Below are 23,048 nucleotides of genomic sequence, written 5' to 3'. Positions count from 1 at the left end.
ACACAATACTTTAACAATAACTCCTTACATTTACCTAATACTTTGCCATTTCTAAGGTTCTTTTACACAAATTGCCTCACTTGATCCTTGAGTGGTGAACCATGAACATTTTAAGGATGAAGAAACTGAGGACAGAAGCTGTTAAGTAATTTGCCCAAAGGAACATAGCTACTTACAGACAGGATAAGGACCTGCTAGTCTGACTCTCTGCTTTACTCACTTCCTCCATCTGCAGAATCGTGTATTAACTGGCAAGATATACACTGAGAACACATGCGAAAGTTTAGGGCAAATAATTTACTGCAAAACCATATTACTGCACATACTAAAGCTTGGGACAACAGAACTTTCCACCTAAAAGTGAACTTAATAACTGACATTTACATATACTTTAAAGTTTTCAAGTATTCTAAATACATTATTTCATTTGGTCCTCATAGCACGTCCCATGAGAGTGCGTACTATTATCCCTATTCTGTAGATGACGGAAAAGGGAAATATAATGACTCGCCCAGTGTCGCAACACTATCAAGTCCTAGAGGTGCTATGCAAACTTAAGTCTCTCCCACATCACAGTCCTGGGTTCTTGCCATTACACCATGCTGCCACTAACAAAAACAAAATCAACTACCATAAAATGTATCTGCAATCACACTTATAGCACTGTAAAAGAATCATTACCCTCATCATCATGGTTAGAATTTAGCTCGAACTACTTTAAAGGTTGAAAAGTCTTTTACACATGCTGTCTCATGAGGACTATTATCTCTTGTAGAGTTCATTTTTTAAATACTAAAGGGTTTGTCCCAAAACCCCTTTAATACTTTGCACTCTTTTCTAACAGATGACAAATCATCAATAAACAATGTTTTGAAAATAGAAAAGATATAACCGCGGACCTCCTGTTTGTAAAAGTTTAAGAATTATCACTTATGATAGTTTTGGAGTTAAAGTACAGTTCATCAACTCTTGTTTAATGATCAAAAGAAAAAACCAATTAAGCAGAACACCTGTAAGTAACTTAGCTTTGCCTACAAAACAAAAACAAGTGGAAGGTTGAGGAAATCATCCAGAAAATGTCAACAAAAAGTCCTGTTGATAAGAAAAAGTTGAGAGTGGAAGGATTATTGAATGTCTATATTAATCAAGTTTGCCCAACTGTTATTTTCAATTATACTTCACAGCCTATCGCCACCAAATAAGATATCATGCCAGGATTGGTTGGAAGAAATGTGGATTTTTAGCTTTCAAAATAAATGAATTAATAGTCTTCAAGTATTGAAGGAAGGGCTTTTATATGGAAAAGTACCATTAACTCCTATGTCAAAAACTTGGAGGAATGGGTAGCAGTGACAGAAAGGAAGATTTAAGTTCCAAATAAGGAAAACACAAAAATGAGAAAACTCTAAAAGTGGGATGGATTGTGTTGGAAGGTAGTGACTTCTATAGTATTTCTTGCTCAGATATAGCTTGGACAAAATTACCTCTGAGATTCCTTAGAACCCTCAGATTGTGTGAAGTGAAAAATAGGTTAATCTAGTCACTAAAGTGAATTTTAAAGAGTAGCCATGCAGCAATGCATTTAATTTAATCAGTTTACTACAACAATAATAATAATACCTAATACAACCATCATGAAAGTGGAGGAAAATATTCTTTCAATCATGCCAAACCTAATTCCATTTTTTGCTGTGTAACATTCACGAAATTTACTGAATGACTATTTTTTTAAAAAACCTCACAGGTCAGCATAAGCTGAAAAATCATAAATGGAGTGTGCTAGCATAATAAAGTTGGATGCTAGAAGATGTCAATTTAAAGACTCAGATATTTACTATGTGATTCTGGGCCTGAGTTTCCCTTTCTGTAAAATGAAGGGGTTGTATTTCATGACCTATAAGATCTTGTCAAAATCTGAATCCATAATCCTAGGAAAATAATAATCACACTCAAAATTTGTTTCGCCACAATAATTCTAGAGTCTTTATATCCTAAATCTCCTCACTACACTGTATAATTTCTGAGGGTAAGGAGAGTTTGTCTCCCCTATGCCTGGCACAGTGTTCTGAATAAACTTAATATTTATTAAGGTGATCTTATCAAATAAAGAAAAGAAGCCTAGGACGGACACCTGATTTTAATTATCATTCATAAAGGATAAAAACTAACTTCAATAAAACTATAAATGTTTTAAAATTTAAAAATCAATTTATAAAGACACTAGGGGTCAAGTCATAACAAGTTTACTTTGTAGATGTTTGGTTCCCAAAACAATGTGAAGAAAGACAAACTAAATAACAATTAACTGGTGAGAAATAAAATTAATATTGGGGTGTTATGGGGTATATACAATAAACCTAAAAATTAGACCTAACAAGCACAGTTTATTATGCATTCACAGAGATAAGAAATATGCTTTCTAACGCATTAATTCCAACATAGAAATTCTGGAGGCCAAAATTGACTGTCAGGACTCACTAATTTGTTGAACATGGGAAATGGAAGTTTATGGAGTTTAGCTAATTCTCCTTCTGATCACCTTCCAGGAAATAAAACATTTAATCCTTTGAAGGCAGAGGATGACTTAAAAAACCTTATAAAAACAATTTACCACATAGGCAAATCAAATGTTTTAAATCAGCCATACATAACTCCCTCAATAGTCACCCAAATATCTATGAGTGTTAGAGTGCTACTAAGCATGAACAACAACAACAACAACACACAAAACCTTTTTTGGCAGGTGTTTCAAATACAAGCAATCTGCTAGGTAGATAATCACAAATTGCAATTTGTGTTTCTTGGGAAAGAACTACCATTTGCTTAGACAGATGTCACTAAGATCTCTTTCTTTTTATCTTATATGTAATTTATCTGTTTTACATCTCTCTCTTTATAGATAGATAGATAGATAGATAGATAGATAGATAGATAGATAGATATAAGCTATAGCAAGAGGCATTAAAGTAGTAGTATGCCCAAATTGCAGACCTACTTACTTCTGAAAGAGGCAGCATTACAAAGATGGATGTGTGATCCTGAGCAAGTCACTTCTCCCCAATTGCCTATTCCTTAAAGATCTAATGCCTTGGAACCAATACTTAGTATGGATTCTAAGACAGAGATAAGGGCTGTTTTTTTTAATAGTAGACAATCAAAAGGTAGAAGGAAGGATCTGTTTTCTAAAAACAAAAACACACACATACAAACCTGCTCTTGCATTCTAGCAATTGGAAATTTATTTAGGTCAATGAGCTCCTCATTTCCAATGTGTGTATCCTTTGAGGAAGTAAAGCCTGTCCTTTGCACATTAGTGCAAATTACACTACACAGGTCTGTGTGAATGTAGGTGGGATACTTTTTAGCAATGTCAAAAGTCCACCTCCTAAAAGCCAAAGGGTGTCTAGATATGGGCGACAGAGGTTCAGCATGAATATCATGCCCAAAAGGAATTTGAAAGATTCCATGAACAAAATTTAATTAGTTTGCTATTTTGTCCAGCTTCAGTAACTGCTGGAAATTATCTCATGATACACTCGTGGTAAGCTTGTTTGATGTACGTGATACCCAAACTTCACCTTCAAAGATAGATTTGATTCTTAATTCTTAAGCTCCTTTCTCTAGATATAATCATTTCTTTAATCCATCTGCTATAGTCCTCTTAGAGACGTGACAATGCAAAAATAAAATGTGCCTCATTTCAAAATAAAATATGATCTACAAAATCCACATCAAAAGAGTAGTTTTATTCTCCACTTTATAGGCTTTTTAGTCAATTCTCTGATGCATTTGAGATATGGTTTTATTTATAAAAATGTGTTTTTATTTCAGTTCCTTTATAATCCATTTATTATTTAAATGAGGTAAAAGTGTATTGAAGAAGCTAAAAGTTAACTGTTTAATTAATAGACTTCTGAAAGAACTTCTTTGAGATTCTAGTATGAATTTTTTTTTCCAAACTGAATCTTTGAATAGCCAAACATTTTTAAAGTGAAAAAAAATTTAATAAGCCTAGTAAATTCATGTCAGAGAGAGGGGCAGAAGGTTTCCAACCTGAATTCAACTTTCTAAAAAGTATAATCAAATTATTTTTAATGTTTTAATTCAGGGAGCTTCAGTGAAGAAGCCCACTATTAAAAAGCCTGTTTACCATAAAAATGGATCTCTATAATGGATAGTTTTCACTAAATATTAGATGATTCTAAAAATATCAATTCTAAGACAACTCACTGTTATAAATGAAAAGGGAAACAGTATAAATTTACTAGGAGTTTTTATTAGAAAAAAGGACAATGAAAAACCTTACTGTAATATAAGTTTATTAACAAAATCAACTTTTCCCTAATCACTCAAAGATCATAAATCTTATTTTATAAACTTTCTTCTGTATTCCATTCTTACCTCAATATATACAATGATTTTTTTTCTTTTTGGGTAATTAAAAATACCCAACTATGGAATAACACTTACCTAGCTCCAAATTTATTATTGTCAATTTCTTTCTTTTATTTTCTCTTTCTCCCTGAGAATTAAGAAATATATAAGAAATTAAATGGATTGGTTCATGCACATGTTTACAATCAACCTTGTGAACAAAAATAATCTGATCAATAATTTGTATTTTTTGCCCTTCAACTTAAAAAAAATTTTTTTCACAAGCCTCTAATGAATGTTTTGTTCTAAAGAAATCTACTTTCTCAAGAAGAAATCAAGATGGCTGATTATGAAAGAATGTAAACTGCTATTCCTTGAAACTAAAAGACTGTGATTCTATTTTACAGTAAACTATGGTTCTTTCAGTGGCAGTATGTGAAGGGGGAAAGAACTCAAAGCAAATGAATCCTTTCAAAGATACCCACCCATGACCTGTCTCTTTAAAAAAAAAACAAAAATTCTTCAGATAAAAAATGATTATTTGCATTACTCTAAGATTTTTTGGAAAGTATTTCTATTGACAAGATTTCTGTTGGCAGCTTCAAACACCTTTAAATTCATATAGCGTGGATAGTGATTTAATAACAAGGTCTTTGTATATAAAGACCCCTATGAACAGCAAATAGGAAACAAAGAATAAGCCCACAATTCACAATGTTTAACTGTTTTCCTTAAGATTGATCATCTCTAATGGCACACAATATTTTCTATGCAAAAACAGACCTGAGGCTTATTTATACACTCTATATAACCTACCCAGTACAACAATACAAACATCTCTCACTAATTCAAGAAGCTACTAAGGCATTTCATAAAAGATTTTATGGTTCCTGAGAAAATGTATACTAATAAAAACCACCCTGGAGAATCACCATCACTAGAAGCAGAGAAACAGTCCGTCCTCTTTTATTCTGAATGTAAAATGAACATTTGAAGTTACCATATGGATTCAAATAAGAAAGAGTATTTTTAAAATTCTGAGGGAAAATTTTGTAGAAATGTCTTTAGAAATTTATGGTTGGGTTATCCAGAAAGTGTTTTTTTTTTAATTCAGAATCATATGGTTAATTAATGTAATAATAAAATAAGGCCATGGTTATTAGCCACCGTGGCTTGCCTATAAGCCATCATTCATAGCAAAACTCGAGGCTCATCAACCTTTTATTTTTAAAATGTTATAACATTCAATTTAAAAATATATGTGGAAAAGTCTCTATTTTACTGTATTAAACTAAGATCAAATATATTCCTCATACTTGCAGACCTTCAGAAAGACAAATTAATTTCATATATTTAAATACGATGCCTCATAAAATATTGGGAATATCATGCTAATATCACATAGGATTCTTTCATAGATAGAAGCCCTTGTGATTAATGTTAGATGTACAAAACCGAAGGATGGGAAATTACCATCTGATACACTACTTATTTTATCATACAAACTCTAGACAAGTCTATGCCATCAGCTAATTCAAGACACACTTCCTGAAATTACTCCCACTTTGTTTAAGGTTTAGAGAAAGAAAATGTAAAACTAATAGAGTAAAATACTGGAAGGATAAACTCTCCACAACCAATTCTTGGTTTATGTGACAAGAGAGAGAGCACAGAATCTTTATCAGTACCTATAATATCCTCTACTACCAAATCATATTTACACCAAAGCTGATTAAAGGAATGTTTTAACATTTTTAATTTCAATGCTCCTTTCCCGTATTCAACCACTGATGGTCAGGCTTATTTTTAGTAAAATAACTAATGGCCAAAGAAGGAAGAAAAAGAGCAAAGTAATGAACAAACTGTGAAAGTAGTAACTATATGATCAAGACTTAGTCATAAAATATAAGCATAACTAAAAAATTTTAATCTAAAAAGAGAACTTTTTAAAGGATGATTTTAAAAAAAAGCCTAGAGTAAAGGTTAGCTTGGTTATAACCGCCAAACAATGATTTACCTATTTAGTGAGTGTATGAATATCAATTAAATGAGATCAGATTTATAAAGCACTTTGCAATAAATGTTATTGTTGTTGTTATATATCCAGTCAGTCCCTAGAAAATTCAGGGCTGTGCTGAAAATGCCCCTCTCTTAACTGTAGCACTAACTCCCCACGCTTCTCTTCCTTAATGACAAAACAAAAAGTTGGCAGCCCCCAATCTCAAATATTTCCTTTGGAGATCTATAACCCAAGCTTATACCATTAGACAGAGTTAAATGGATGCGCTTATATTCATATGCAGTAGCACACATATCCATGCATTTTGTCACATTGTTGTTTTCCCAGGAGCACAGTTGACAGTGGTGACAGCCGAGTGTGTAATTAGTTTTCATTGTTCCCCTGACAGCCGGAGCTCCACACAGGACCCCTTTATTTTTATGTTGTAAGGTATGTTGTAAATGCTATGGAAAAATACACTAATAACAGGCACTTAATGATGGGCCCAGCAGCCATAGTGGGAGTCGTTCCAGAAAAGATTGGCAGCTCTGGGTCCTATCCATGTTTGCAGGAAGAATTTTACTCCAGGACAATGATGCTCAAAATATGGAGGTGGGACATTCCTTATGATACAAAATTACTATATAGAAGGTGGGCTGTTTTGAATGTTGACTTCAATGTGTAGCACCGAAACCAACCCCTAAAACCAAAAGATAACAGAAAAGTCATCAATTAAGAGGGTGAGACGGACTGTTCTAAAATCATATGATTGATTGTCCACGGTATAAAGAAAGGTACTGCATATTAACAAGTGGGAAAAATCACTTAGAACAGCTCCATCTTCTGCTATCATTTTCAAACAGAGTGTTCGTTGTAAGAGGCACAGTTTAAAAGTTTCTTTTTAGAGGAAGGACTGTTTTGCTTCTCAACAATACATTTTAAAAATTCAGTGGAGGTGATATAAAACAACTGGGTACCCTATTCCCTGTGGATTGTGCTAATTTGTTTTATACAGTACTTAAAATCAAGGGCCCCAGAGATGCTGTCATAGCTGACAGTGGATCTTTCACAAAGGTCCTTTCTCGCTTGATTAATTAGTAATTGGGAGACACATTTTGGCAGCTTTCATTTCCCTATTATTTCCTCTGGTTTGGCTCAAAACCCTGTCAGGAGTGACACTATTTGAATCAGAGTCCTCTTAGTGCTGGATCACTAATTTTTTATAAATGGAGCCCCCAGAGAACTACAAAAAAAAAAAAAGGTATAAAAGTTTATTGAAGCAATAATAGTAAACAAATATATGAAGGAAAAAATGGATGTCAAAGTATTCTAAACAGCATGCCTTTTCTGGTCTGTCCAAATCCAGGGCCTGCTGGTGAGATTGCACATTCTGAAGGAAAATGGCCATTAACAAAACCACTGCTTTCATCTCTTTGAGGGGGAAAAGGTTTTAACTAAATAAAGCAGACAAGCACTTTGCTAGCTAGAGGAAGAATGCTACATCTGAGGCTCCCTGTGCCACAACCCTTCCCCCAAACTAGATGAATGAAATGATTCTCAGAGGCAAGGATGTATAGGGGGGCAACAGAGGTAGGGAATCTATACAGTGCTTACACAATCTGTGACTAAACTGAACAAAGGAACATGTTTCTCAAATGATAAGCTTCAGAATTTTCAAATGAAACTGTCAAGAATGATACTGCAAAGTTGAATATAACTGCAAAGTCAATATGAGGCGCTCCAGTCCATAGGCAGCTACCTCTCATGTCAGTAACTTCAAAAATCCAGGCTGACATTATGGTGCCTCAAGACACTTGATGTGACAGTGTAATAGCCATGCTGTGTGTGTGTCAGAAGGTCACTGCTTCCAAATTCCAGCATCTTTCTTTTGGCCTTTCCCTGAAACAATAGAAGGGGAACTAGGCTCATTTGTTCCCACTTTGTTTAACCTAATTGTTAAACACATGGAATAAATGTTCCCAACTACGCACATTTTTTCCTTCTTTTTTTCTCCAAACCTTGTTGTTCTTATGAAATATAAATAAATAAATCCAAAGCTCAACTGCAAAACTCGCCACCACACATATTTGGTTTTGGCAAGGACAAAATTGATCTAGACCAAATATCGGTTATAGTCAAGTCTCTCCTTGCTCCTCATGATTCTATAAAGATCAAGATGCAGTCCACCACTACTGCAAAGGATGTTAACAATATGTACCCAAATTATCCAAGAAAAGCAAACCATTAAGTGATTCCATTGAAGTCTACTATTTACAGAAAGGGGAGACGGTGCCATTCCCTTCCCCTCGATCGTACACATTTTCATGAAAAGAGGCAATAGATACCAGTTGTAAATTACAGATTTTACATACACTAATAACTGACAGAACATCTGAACACTAACACCTTGGCAGCTTGGAACAGCAGGAAAACAAAACAGAAGATGTTTTAGAGTTCACTCAAAATAGAAAGGTCATTTTAAACATTTGGAGGTTTGGGACTCCTCTACTGGGTGGTTAAATTTTTTTGTAAAGTAATGGTTATCCACATAACAGAAGTCCTTCTGTGTTAAAGCTGTTGACACTTACACCTGGACTGAAACAAGGAGTCCATTTGTTATCTTGAGACATGCATCTGTTATCCCCCCCCCCCCCCCCCCGCCTTCCATCTCCATCCCTCCCCCAAGAAAAGAAAGGAAAAGAAAAACTACCATGGATTGTACTTAATATTTCTTTAGTCATTTTGGAAATTCTGGAAATATTAGCAGATTTTGTTAAATCGTTAGAAATACAACTGCTAATGCATTCATGTCAATCTACTACACAGATGTGCAGAGTAGGATTCCTTAATTCACTTTGTCTGAGTTGGACTGCACGAAGTTAATCTTATGGCATAGCAGCTACACTTCTATATAACAGCAATGTTGCAAGAAGCAAAGAGATGATTGTGAACCAAAAGGCACTGGAAGTTTTCTAACTCTTCACTAAACTCCACAATAGTTATTCTGGAATTCTAGATTTTTTTTTAAATCCAGAAAGAAAAATACTAGTTTATGGAACACAGAAGATCATTACATATATTCTGATTATTTGTTAGATCACTAAAGGAATCAATTACATGAGTTGTTTTCAAAGAAAGACATGGAAGGAGATGATACACAAGCAGAAACCTGTTTGTAATAAACCCTTACTGTAGAGTATGACTTTAAAATGTCCATATGCTTAAATTTTAGAAGCCATCAACATCTTCCCTAGAAGAGATTGCTTTTTACTAATAGACAGTCAGGAAATCTGTCAGTTAGTAAGCATATACACTGTCAAAGAGCAAATTAAATAAACTACTTGCGGTTGAGTAAGGCAGGCAAAAGAAACCAGGATAAAGAATTAAAATATACATTTTTGTTGAAATAAAAATATTAGTTATTAAAACATAAAAATGAATGATTATGAGATATTTAACATTAAAAGATGCATGTATTTGACTTTGTGTATATTATTGCTAATTAAAACATTGTTTTCTCAAGAAAATGCTTCTACGACATGAGACAAAAAAGACCTCTGATACTTGAAGATTCTTTGCCCAAATAACTGTCAAATGGTTTAGATGTTTTTTTTTTATTATTCACACTTATTTATGAGCTATTTTCGTGACAGATAAATTTAGCCTTAAAACAAGATGGCTGCTACTAAAGAAGTAAATTTAACTGAAAATGAAATTTTACTTTTTCAACATGGAAAAAAGCAACTTAGATACATTTTGGTAACTAAAGCACCTCAACAATTGATGGTATATGTGCCATGCTATACATGTCTAGGAAAAAATGTATTTTATTTATTGAAGGTAAAATGGAAAAAATCCTATCCAATCTTTGCTTGCTAGAAATATGGTTGTCCAATCCAAATAGTCATCGATATCACCTGACCCAAAATTCTAACTGTATTACTTTCTGTAATAAAAATATGCTATTCCACCATTGATAAAGGCAGGCCTATAAACCAACTGACCATCAAATCGATTCGTAAAAACAGATAAATAGATACTGATATATATATATATATACTGATTTAGCCAGGGAAGGAAAGAGAAGCATTGTAAAAAAAGTGTTCAGGAAAATGCTGCCATTAACGATATAACTGTACCTAGACATAATCAAAATCTTGAAAATTTAGCTATTAGGCAATCTTTCCTTGTATTATAATTTTATTGTTCCACCTTATAACTGAAACAAATCACAGAAAAACTCTAGAATGCTAGATAGCAGGCCAAGGATGTATCAATTATATATGTTTCCCTCTCTTTTAAAGTAATTTTTAAAAATAAAAAATGGTCAAATGTGTTTTTATTTCTCACTTGAATGAAAATAAGACCTGACAGTATATTTTCTTCAACCTACCAACTGTCAAGTGCTTGAAGGGTGTTTCTGAAGATGACAAAGGTTTATTTTGTTAGTAAAAATGATAGACTAGAACCTGAGTGAAAGCTGATTTACAATAAATGTTGTAAAATATTCATATTCTCTCTATATGCATATATACATATATGTATACTTATCCTAGTGGCCAGAGTTTTATTTTTAAATGGCCTTTCTATCATAATATAATGTTTTATTATTTGACATCTATATTTTAGAATCTTAAAAGTCAGAACTTGGATCCCATGGAAATTATCAGTTTAAAGATCAATAGTATAGGCTCACTTATTTTATAGTATATTCTTTTTTAATGTAGTAGGTTGTGATTAAGGTTACAAGAAGGAGTACTAATATACAAACAAGTTTTTCCTCCTAGAAAAGAAAAAAAAAACTAAATGTTTTCTTCTTACAGTAACCATATCAGAAGAAAACTTGCCATAATATATTTATATTAAAGTTGTTCCACTTCTTTTTGTTGCTGTGTTTCTCACTTTAAAACACAAGTCCAGAAAAATATAAACCAGGCCTTTTATTTTTTGTAGTAAAAATATATCATTCAGAAACACTTGAACATCAAAATAATCACAAGGAACATTTCCATAAGTGAGCTCAAGACAAAGGTTAAGAAACTAAAATATAAATCAAACTAAAAGTGCACATATTAATTTGTTGACAACTGGCTACTAAAATAAAAAAGCAATTTACAAAAAGTAAATAGACAATTTAAACCATTAACTCAGTTTGGGGTGACTTGTTAACAACTATTTCTCAAAATGTTCAAACTTTACCCCAGAAGAAAAAGGGAATAAATTCAACTTACAAGAATGATATTCACTAAACTTTTCTTCATTGCAAGAAATACCAATTTGGAAAAGTTGGGACACAGAAATGTTCCATCATTTTATACAAGGAAATGGTTTCCCCAACATTGTGAACGTCACAATAAAGAACAATATTTTAACTGATCCACTTTGAGAATGCTTCACAAATAGGCAATAATACTCTATGACAGACATTGCTAAGTGTTTATAACAAAATATTATAGTGATATAATACTTGCACTAATGTCTAGAGATTCCTAATAATATAAATATGGAGAAGATGGGGAGCTGTCAAGCAGAAAGAACTGTCAAACAAAAAAAAAATCAGTGCTTTTTTTGCTTTTATTTTTAAAAAAGAAAGCCAATTAAGAGTCTAAACTAAGTGGGAAGTTATTTAATGTTTTATAGATGAATTTTCTTAACAAAAATTATTGTGAGAAAAATACTACCCCGTCTATATATATTTTCCTATTAAAATTACAGTTTTGCTTTCTTTCCAAAAGATATATTTCTTGGCATGACTACACATGTTTATATGTATGTACATATATACATGTGTGTGTGTGTGTGTGTGTATCTCAAACCAGGAAAGTGCAGGACTCCTGAAGGACTAATTGTATTCATTCATTTTCTCAGCCCAGCATGTAGCTGGTAGATTGCTTGGTTCATAGCAACAGGGGAGAGAAAGAAACACTCATCTTTATCTGTCCCCATCCAACAGGAAACCAGGCCAGTGAGTGGAAAGCAATGAAATGCCTTTTCTGAGGGCATTTGCACTAGATAAAATGGCAAGAATTTAAGGAAGGCAATTTACCCTTTAACTAGGTGCTCCCTCTTACAGTAACTCCCCTTCAAAAGTTGAGGGCTATAAAAACACTGCTCATTGGTGAGAAGCCATAAGGCAACAAGTATTCTTCTAGTCATCCTGTCACCATTAAAATCAACTAACTGGGAGTGGTGAACTACTATTGAACACTGAAGACTCTTCTGCAACACTTTTAGTCACAGGGAAGCTATTAAGCTTGAGATCTTTGGGGCTCACGCTAAAAATGACCAATAAGACAAATAAGTGGGAAAGAGCTATTCTTGGTGTTCCCAACTGCTTTCAAAATACCAGGAAGTTGAATAGTTTTCATAGATATATTTTTTTGAAAATCACAATATGATGGAATATTTAGTATGTTACAAAGCAAATATATGTTTCTAGTCTTACTGTTAAAGAAAATAGTGTGAAGTGTTCAGATGAATGCAGAGAACCAGAAGATGCTCAGAGTACATATATGCATTAGTTTTCAAATCTGTACTACCAATGAGAAAAAGAACTCTTTAGAAATATTAAGATATATTAAAACTACAAAATGGCATATTTACTTCTGAATTCTATAAATGTTTTCAACATATGTAAACATCACTAAAGTGTCTAAAATTCCCAAAGTAAAAGAAATTTCCCTAGTTGGGTTCCATAGTTCAACTCTTTAAGAACTAATATCAATGTTCCACACTCTCCTCAAAATAAACTCGTGAAATCTAAGAGCAACAATTTTCCTCAATTTTTAATGAATTAGGAATTTGTTGACAATAAGAAAATAGATGGCTCAGAAAAATATACATGGTGTGTGTGTGTGTGTGTGTGTGTGTGTGTGTGTGTGTGTGTGTGTGCATTTCAAGAGGAAAAAAGCAGCAAATGGAATATGGAGAAATTTTTTTTACTTTTTTTCCACTTAACATTCAATAACAGTACAGGGATGATTTTAAAATAAAGGATAAAATTCACACTACTTTCACAACACCAAGATGGCATATTAGCAAAGCAAATTGTGTCAAGTATACACTATCATAATATGAAGTAATTAATTCACAAGTCTCTACACAGACTGTAAATAAGGTAAAGAAAAAGCTCCATTAGTTCAGAATGATGTAGTTAGTAATCATTCTTTAAGTGATGATGCATAAAAGTGGTCTTTCCTGTTTAGGAAAGCTCTGAATAGCTTATTAGTAATGTAAATTGTGAACTTAAAAGTAAACAAAATTATACCTGAAATTATTTTCCTAAAATGATACTAGGCACATTTAGCAATAGAGAGACTTATTTCACATTACTTTGCTAATCTATGCTTTAAAAAGATGAACCTGTAGAAGACAATTTTGAGGATTCTACCTGCACGTAGTTTTTAAATCTCATGTACTCATCTTGTTTAACTTATGAGCATTTTCTTCCCCTACTGATAGCAGCAATGTATGTATAATTCATCGTATTTTGAGTTTCAAAAATAATAATTTTATCACATAACTTTTAAAATAACTAAGTTATAAATGTCTACCTAAAATTACTTAAAACTTTCAAAGGTCCTTAAGAAATAAGATACAAAATAAACTACAGAAGATGCAATTTTTACAAACTGTCCATTTTTGTTGCTTGTACCCAATTGTTATTGATTTCTGTCCTATTCATTAAATAAAAATCAATTCTTTCCACTATCCCATAAGTACTATCAACTCTTAAAAGTTATCAGTTTTAGCAAATAACTATATTGATGAGGAAGAGCAGATAAATGAACATAGAGAATCTAACTGAATTTTTCTGCCAATAAAGAAGTTAATATTTTTCCTCTCTGTATGTTTATAGTTCCAATGCAGCACTGTGAGAACAACTACTAACTACTCAACAAACTACACAAAATAGCCAAGCCCTTATATCAAGATAGTAAATTGTGAGCTGATCTAAACATTTATTCTTAAGTAACATCACAGTGATACAAGATGGATATTTACTTGCACTTAATGCAATACCCATTGTTGCTACTTGCATATATTAAACTTTTTTTCTTCTAGGAACTAAATGAAAAGCTACTATAAAAGCAATTAGAGTTATCCATTTTGTTTCAAAAAATTGCTTAGCAATTGCTCTACTAGCTTGGTAAAATCTTAAGCAAATCAACTTGATTAGATGAAATAATATTAGAAGTATTCCTTTGCTAAATGCAAAGCACTTAAAGAAAAGTTGAAAACACTAGACTTTTGAAATATTGTAGCATTAAATGTAAGATATTTGGCAGAAATATATTTCCTCAGATAATATGTTTACCCTTTATTGCTGGATTTTATTTTAAAGGCATTTTACTAGGTTTGGTTCTTTAACTTTTTTCTTTGGCAACATTTGATGAAACATAAAATATGACTTTTTTCCAATATTTACGTATGGCTGACACGTTATCCATTTTTTAACATTGAAAACTTTCATTGGGATGAGAAAAAAAAACCAAGAGAAATCAGTTGATAAATTGGCAAGAATACACTACTTTATAAAATGTAAAAGGTGACTCTTTTAACAATATCAATCTTGGGGGGGGTCTCAGTATTAAATTGGTTCAGTACCCTAAAAGGAGTCGCTGAGAAGCCCCACATTAAAATACTGAACTGACAAAAAAAAAAAACAACCAACAACCAACTCTGGGCACTTTAAAATTCTACAGATTAACTTTGTCTCAGCCATTTCAAACCCACCATGGAATACTGAGCAGAATAGTTTTCTGCAGGCAAGGCAGATCTATTAAAAAACATGACCTGTAACAAAAATCAATGTGCTAATCTCAAACCAAACAGCAGTATCAGGAACATAAAACAGAGATAACCTAAGATAAAATGTCCTCAAATTCACTCAGACCAGTTTGACAGGTTAAAAAAAAAAAAAGAGGAAGGGGAGCCTCATCAGTTTTAACGAGGCAAAAAGATAAGGCAGGTATCAAAACAAGTGGATACCAAGAGAGAAAAGGTTCCAAGGTTTAGGAGGATGAAAAGGAGGAAGATCACCAGAGCAAAGAACACCCAAGTTAAAAACCACCTTATTTCGTTGTTGTTTCATATAAAATGATCAGCTTAAGTTTTTAAAGTACAAATTCCTGCTTCATAAACATTGTTTAATAAAGCCCAATGGGAACAAACGAACCTACATAATGAGCTTTGCTTTTAACACCATCACAACTGGAGCGTTTGCTCCATTTGTCTTGTCAAGTTTAATAAAAGGCACCTCCTCTGGCGAATGGCTTCTCTTTCTCTTTTTCTAATAGTGCTAAGTGCCATGTCAGAAAAGAAATTGGTTGCTGTCCTACCACCCACGATAGCTCGCTAGCTAGCGATATGTGTACGGATGGATCTATTATATAGATCAGCACGCATGTGTGTTGGCACATCACAGATATAGTTTTGAGCAGAGACGTGCACTTAATGCTTTAGGAATGCTTTTGGCACTTCACTTCGTTTCGGGAATGTATCACTAACAATTCTACATGGATCGTATGCTTGGAGGAGACTATTAGTCCGAGTTCGGGCGAAAGAAGGGAACCTTCCACACACCAAAGGACCAGCTCTCCTATCTTCAGCCAGGCCTTAGGTAGCCCGCAGGACTGGAGATATGCGCCTTCTTTCCTGGGAAGCTTTGGCTTCAGCAGGGATTCCCTCTTATCCCGGGACAATGGAGCCCGCAGAGGGCCGGGCAACCCAGTAGATAAGAGGAGGAGAGCCTTACTTGTACCTCCCTCTACAGAAGCGAGCGCTGAGTGCACATGGTTCTACCAGAGCACAGCACTCGGCGCGGCTTTTCCCTGAAACCGCGCTTTCGGCGCGGACTCATTTCCCACCCGGTTCCCTTCAACTTTTATCTTCAATGTACGGCGGTCCAGTGACCTGATGAGTTTCTGAAGGCCAATACAGGTCCAAGGGGTCGAGCAAAAGCGGGTGAAATGGAGAGGGTGGATAATAAAATAGGAGCTACGGTTCTGGAAAGGGTACGAGGCAGACCAGATTAATTTGGATCCGCTCTGAGTCAGGACTCGAGTGGGTCCCTTGGGTAGGCCTAGATTGAAGCTAAATCACCCCAAGACTTCCCTGGTTCATCAGAAAGAGGATAACCAGTAGCTAAATCGGACTCAGGCAGGTCACTCCAAAGCCGCGGCTGGACCCAACCGACATTGCCCCTTCGGTTTTTCTCATTTCTCCGACTTTTTCCGGGTAGCTACCAAAAATGTTTATCAATGCAGAGTTCGGCAAAGCGGCGAACAGAGATACCAAGCAAATTCACACACTCGGCTTACATGACGTAACCTTTGTATTGGAGCAAACTTTTTGGCACCAAGAAAAGGACGGGGGGAGGGGAGGGACAGAATAGGGAGAAATCTCCACAACTGCCAGCTCAAAGGAACCAGGCTGATGGATGGGCTATTGTATTTCCTCTCAGTTAACGAGTTAAAGGAAAACTAAAAGCTTCCGCTTCTCAACTCCCTCCTTCTCCCGCCACAACGCTCTGAGCGCACCGAAAAAGTTTGGGGCTCAGCTGGAGGAGAGGGGCTTGACTGACTCTCTCTGCACAAGGGAAACTGTTTTCCGCAAAAGGAAAAGATCGAAAAAAGAAATGGGGGTGGGGGGAGGAGAGCACGACTCTGAAACTATCCATTCTGCTCTAGTGAGATATGGTTCGCTTGTCCCAGACCGAGACGAGGAGACGAGGAAGGAGAGGTTCCCCATTCCTTTCAAGGTCTTACCCTCTGCATCCTCAAGGAGTGAAAGAGGGAGGGCAGGAGGGAGGATACCATTCCTCCCAGGTGAAACTGGTCTCCTCCTGGTTCTCCAGGCGCACTTAACAAAGAAGGAAGTTGGAAGCCTCCTGGTCGGCTAATTTGACCAGGATTCCTATTCCCAGTAAAAAAGAAAGAGTTCTCCGGACTCCCGAGATATCGGCGCCTCAGGCGTTTCTTCACTTCCCACCAATTCCTCGCCTTCTCCTCCTCTAAATATCTACGCCGATTCTCTCGCCTTCCGGGTCGGCCTAGGCGAGGACCCCGGATCATGTCCCTCTTACCACCACCCTCTTACCTGGGGTTGGTACTGTTCCAGTAGACAGCGTAGCGATCAGCGACAGCTTTGGAACCAGGATCTTGGCTGAACACAGACATCCAGAGCACCAGAAACACCAGCATCAACATCTCCACGTGCAACATCACTCCCTTCCAATAGTGAAAAACACAAACACTGGAGGGAGAAAGGGCAGGGGGGGTAAGATGGAAAGGAAAAAAATGAGGGGGGAGGAAAAGAAAAGAAGGGTCTCCTAAACAGAAGATCAGGATGTGGGTGCGAGGAGAAAAGAGAAAAATCACGGATTTTTTCTTTTAATCAAGCGAGCTCTCCCACCCCCCGGGGGGGGGGGGCGGGAGGGAGCAAGGAGTTTAAGAAAGAAATAAAGAAAATAAAAGAGGGAGAAGAGACGTGTCTGTATTTCGTGGTTGGGAGGGGGGAGCGGGAGGATGCCAAATCTGTTTCTTAAGAAGTGGGAGGAGGTTGGTCACCCCGGTAGGGGGAGGTGGGAGCCGAACCCGGCTTTGGCGGCGGCGGCACAACGAGGAGGTGGCGGTGCTCCGCGCACATTCACCGGGAGTTCAGTGCAGCAGCCACAGGGAGACATACACCAGCCCACCCACCCCCGCTCAGCCCGTGCACCTCCAGCTGAGGGTGGTAGTGGCCGCTGACGGGTGGTGGTTCTTCTCCGGCGCTGTTCTCTCGCTCTCTCTTGCTTCGTTCAAAGTTATTTTGATAGTCGATTTTTTTAATTGCCGAAAGAAAGTGGTTGGCTTGGGGTGTATGCGCTTCTTCTCTGAAAATAAACTGCTCCACTCACCAGCACCCTTTCGCCTTTGCCTTCCAAGCCCGTGGAAGTCTTTGAGGAAGTAGATGCTGCGGGTTCAGGAGAGGCAGTGAGGAGCAAAGATGGGTGGGGAAGCAAAACTGCCTAATTAAATCTCACTCCTGCTCAGTCCTGGAAATGGTTAAAAGTAGTTGGGCTGAAGAAGAATGGCGGTGCCACCCAAACCTTTAAGAAAGTTTGGTCCTTTTCTTTATCCAACCGAAATGCTCGGTAGAGTTTGGCTGCGGTACGGAGACGAAGCGGTGGTTCTGCAGCAGCAGCAGCAGCAGCAGCAGCAGCAGCGGCGGCGGCGGCAGGAGGAGAAGGAGAAGGAGGCGGAGGAAGAGAAAGAGCAGATACCCAGTGTGTTGGAGGAGACTTGATAGAGATTTTTTCTCGTATTCTTCTCTTTGCTGGGCTGTGGGTGCACCAAAGAGTGTAAGAAACAGCAGATGTTAAAATCAGCCAATCCAAGCAGTGCTATGATGCCAAATCAAGTCGACACAAATAAGACTGTTTTGCTGAAGGGTGAAAAAAAATAATTTTAAATTAATCCGTCAAACTCTGGGAAAAAATTGGTGTCAGTCCCCTCGTCCGCACAAGGACTGAGATTGAGATAGAGCCATAAACTGAGATCCAAACATCTCTGGAACAAGCTGTCAAAGTGTCTGTGGTTAAGACGAGTCCAATCCCAGGAACATTAACTTGGAGAAATGCATAAATCAGTTTCAAATCAGAAAAAGAGCAAAAAGAGAAGCCTCACCGATGACTACATCAGAAAATTTTGTTCTTCGGCAGCTGCTCCCTTTTCCTTTCTGGAAAAAAAAAAAGCAGCAACAAGAGGGGGGAACCACACCGCTCCCCCACCCACCCCACCCCCCAAAAAAACAGTACCCTGCAAAAAAAAAAATAAATGAACTTCAGTGCAGCGGCAGCCAGGGAAGGATTTCAACGCCTGGAGAGGGGGGCAAAAGTCAGTTTTGAAAAAAGAGGGGGTGCTTTATAGGAGAAAAAAAAATCTTAAACAGTTACGCCCCCTTCGCAATGACCTGCGTGTAAATCCGACATCAGCGGCAACCTAGGACAATCCAAAAGCTGGGCGCCCTCTGTGCAATGAACATATGCGAGTACGTATGCAGCATATATATTTTATATCCATGCATATGTCTGCATGTGTGAGCGATCTGGAAGCTGGTTGGCGTGTGTGCGTGTATGTTTTCGGAGTATGTGCACAGAGGAGGTGCAGCCAGCTAGCTCAGAGCCCAAGCGCTGCTGGTTGATCATGTGGTTTTTTTTTTCTTTTTCCATGCAGTTTACTTGGGAAAGAGGGATTTGCAGGAGTAGCCAGTCAGGGAGCAGCCTGCTGTTTGCTTACAGATTGCTTTTTTTCCCTCTCTTTACTTCAACCCGATTGGTTTGCAACACGAGAAAGAGGCGTTTTCCTAATCTCCTCCCCTCCCCCCTCCAAAAAACACCGGCCCCACCTTCCTGAAACCTGACTAATTGAATTACTGGGAGATCGGAGTGGCCTGTATCCACTACGGGAGCCTGGCTGCTGAGATTCGTAACCCTTTGGATGCTGCATGCTGCTTAGAATGTTCGGAAAGATTCCACACCTTTTCCTTAAGAGCGCTGGGGGTGGGGTTTGGGAACGTGTCATTGTGAATGTGGGTTATCTTCCCTTTATCGGAGGACAAAGTATATTCCGGGTTCTCCGGCGGCGACACAATACCTTCTGGTTGAGGTGTAGCAATTACAGTTGTATTTTTATTACCAACTGCGGTCCCTTAAACAAGATTTTGTGTCTAGAGGTGTTGACTTGTTTGGAAAGGCAGATATTTACTGCAAAGAAGTAAAAGGTTCATAGATTTTACTTCTTACCAGTGGTTTAAAGGTTAATAAACGGGAAGGGAGAGATTTCTTTAAACTGGTTTTTAATGATGCTCTGAAAACACGGATTTTTTTTTTTAATTCTGAGAAATCACAGTTGAAAATTATTACAATTCAGTGCAAATCCGCAGCCGAGAGGACATTAATGCGGCAAGTGATCCGATTAGAAATACTTTACACCCTGTACCTTTGAGCTAAGAGAATGTATTCATACGGGTCCCGGCAACTGCTCAACTCTCTTCTATCCCACTTCCCTAAAGGCAAAAATGTCATTAACACTTGTGTGTGTGTGGGGGGGGGGGGGTGCAGAAAGGAAGGAGGGATGAGTTAGCGAAGAAAAGGTTTCCTTTCTTCTTCAGAATAGAGCCTCTCATTGGACTTTGCAGACAGATCCATAGAAATGTGCATTTGTCTTTCTGCTGAAACAGTAACCTGGTAGCAAAGTTTGCGCAGATCACCTAAAGGGCCTCTGGGTTTTCACCTGGGGACGTCGAGGGACATCTGCGTCTTGTGTCCAAAGGGAGAATCTACAGCAAAGAGACTGCTGCAATTTTGCAGCTTGTTCCCGAGTGCCATGCTGGGGCCACGGGAGACTATCACTCTCGAGACGTTGCAGTCTCAGGCCTCCCTTTGCAGTTTTTCTCTGATTCTCTTGAGTTTTCTGTCTCTGTAGGAAGGGTTGGACCGAAGGAAAAGGAGAGCAAATTAAATTTTGCCCGAAAGCCTACCACTTCTGCCTTGTACATGCTAGTCCAAAAGAACACAACATTAGCTTTTTCTCTCACGTCCTTTCTTTCCGTTTCTCTGGACCTGGCTCAGATTGCTCAGATTTTCTGTTTGAAAGCGCCCAGACTCCCTCCAGTGGTGGATTTTCATTACACACCCTGGAAGAGTATTTCTGACAGGACCAGCAACAGAAAGGACAAATGAAACATATTAGACTGATACTCATCTAGATGAACAAAAATAACTCATAGGAATGGTGCTCGCCTAGGACTTTATCTCACGAATGCTTTGTATTCTTTTCCACAGTGTCACTGAAGAACTCCTCACTTAATAAGATTAAATTGCTCAAATATAATATGCAAAATTTGCCTGGCTAATTCTTCCTTCCAAATTGTGTGACTGGGTCTAGATTTTAATCTATAGAATTCTGGAACTTCAAATATTCAGTGGTCACCAAGGAAACCTAACACAGAGACACTAACCCTTTTCTAGAAATTTAAAAGACTAGATATTACCTAGCTACAACAGAGGAAAACAACTTGAACAATAAGCTCCAAAGAGTATTTTCTCCATATTTCCCGAGTTTTCATAATTTTATCTGAGCCTAGAATTTTTTTCCTCAAAAAAAGTATTTAATGTTAGCTTCTCCTCAACTTTTTGGAAAATGTTAATAATAGCCACTTAGATGACTGAATTCCAAGAAATCTGGAAAATGTCAAGATATAGATGTCTTTAGTAAAGGGAGTGTTCACAGCTTTTAATAAATTTTATGGAAAGGAATAATATATTTTTGGGAGGAACTTTTCTCAAAACAGATGCATCTATGGCAAAATTGCTTTCCCAAGTTATTTAACATTTGAGAAACAAAAAAACAAAAAATTAATTAAACTTATTTGTTGCTGGAAATAAATGCTATAGCTAAATGAAAAAAACTGAATAGAAAAAAGAGCTTATAGTTATAAATTTAAAATATTTAGTATCTTCCTAGTTCAATTACCTATATGATAGTTGGCAGTAGACACAAGGACTCATATGAAGTTATCAAATAATTCTGCCTTTTAAATATTGGAAATATAAGAATAAAGAAAAATAATAAAATTTGTATATCAGGCCATAGTTCAAAATAGGTACATAAAGTACCTACAAATGAATACACATATGTCCCTTTTATGCTTACATAATCATAACCATTGATTTAGAAATTTAATATTGGAATATCTTTTGAAACAAATTGTCTTTTTATCATTAGAAACTAAAAACAATATAAATGTTTACAGATCTGCTTTTTAGAAAAAAATTGCCTCATACTAGTTTTCCCTAACTTTCTTCCATAGCTTTTTAAAAAATGTTATTTAATGTTATTTATTTTTTATTTAAGTTAATTTATTTAGTCAATTTAGAACATTATTCCTTGGTTACAAGAATTATATTATTTCCCTCCCTCCCCTCACCACACCCTTCCCACCCTTGCCACAGCCCCTCCAGCATTCATTACTTTCCTTTGCTGTCATATTAGCCAATCTGCTAGGTGTAAGGTGATACCTCAGAGTTGTTTTGATTTGCATCTCTCTGACTATAAGAGATTTAGAACACTTTTTCATGTGCTTATTAATAGTTTTGATTTCTTTAACTGAAAAATGCCTATTCATGTCCCTTGCCCATTTATCAATTGGAGAATGGCTTGATTTTTGGCCAATTGATTTAGCTCTTTATAAATTTGAATAATTAGACCTCTGTCAGAGGTTTTTGTTATGAAGATTGTTTCCCCGTCGGTTGTTTCCCTTCTAATTTTGGTTGTACTGGTTTTGATTGTACAAAAACTTTCTAATTTGATGAAATCAAAATTATTGATTTTCCATTTTGTGACTTTTTTTCTAGCTCTTGCTTGATTTTAAAGTCTTTCCTTTCTCAAAGATCTGATATGTATACTATTCTGTGTTCACCTAATTTGCTTATAGTTTTCTTCTTTTATATTCAGGTTATTCACTCATTCTGAGTTTATCTTGGTATAGGGTGTAAGATGTTGATCCAGACCTAATCATCTCCACACTATCTTCCAATTTTCCCAGCAGTTTTTATCAAATAGTGGATTTTGGTCCCAAAAGCTGAGATCTTTGGGCTTATCATAGATTGTCTTGCTGAGGTCATTTACCC

General features: G+C 36.4%; 1 protein-coding gene across 2 annotated transcripts in view; it reads right to left on the bottom strand.

Annotated features, from left to right (window-relative positions):
* Nucleotides 1-21,253, bottom strand: part of EFNA5 (ephrin A5) — a 321,408-nt gene extending 300,155 nt beyond the window's left edge. For both annotated transcript variants that reach the window (XM_001364736.5, XM_001364804.4), the window contains exon 1: nt 17,474-21,253. In XM_001364736.5, coding sequence (XP_001364773.1) covers nt 17,474-17,598 — 125 coding nt within the window. In that variant the 5' untranslated portion in view covers nt 17,599-21,253. The remainder of the gene's footprint in view (nt 1-17,473) is intronic.
* Between the last annotated feature and the right edge of the window lie 1,795 nt (nt 21,254-23,048).

The sequence above is a fragment of the Monodelphis domestica genome, chromosome 3 (assembly GCF_027887165.1).
Source record: "Monodelphis domestica isolate mMonDom1 chromosome 3, mMonDom1.pri, whole genome shotgun sequence".
Taxonomy (NCBI): domain Eukaryota; kingdom Metazoa; phylum Chordata; class Mammalia; order Didelphimorphia; family Didelphidae; genus Monodelphis; species Monodelphis domestica.
The sequence above is the reverse complement of the archived record's forward strand: the minus strand, read 5'-3'. Positions and strand labels throughout refer to the sequence as shown.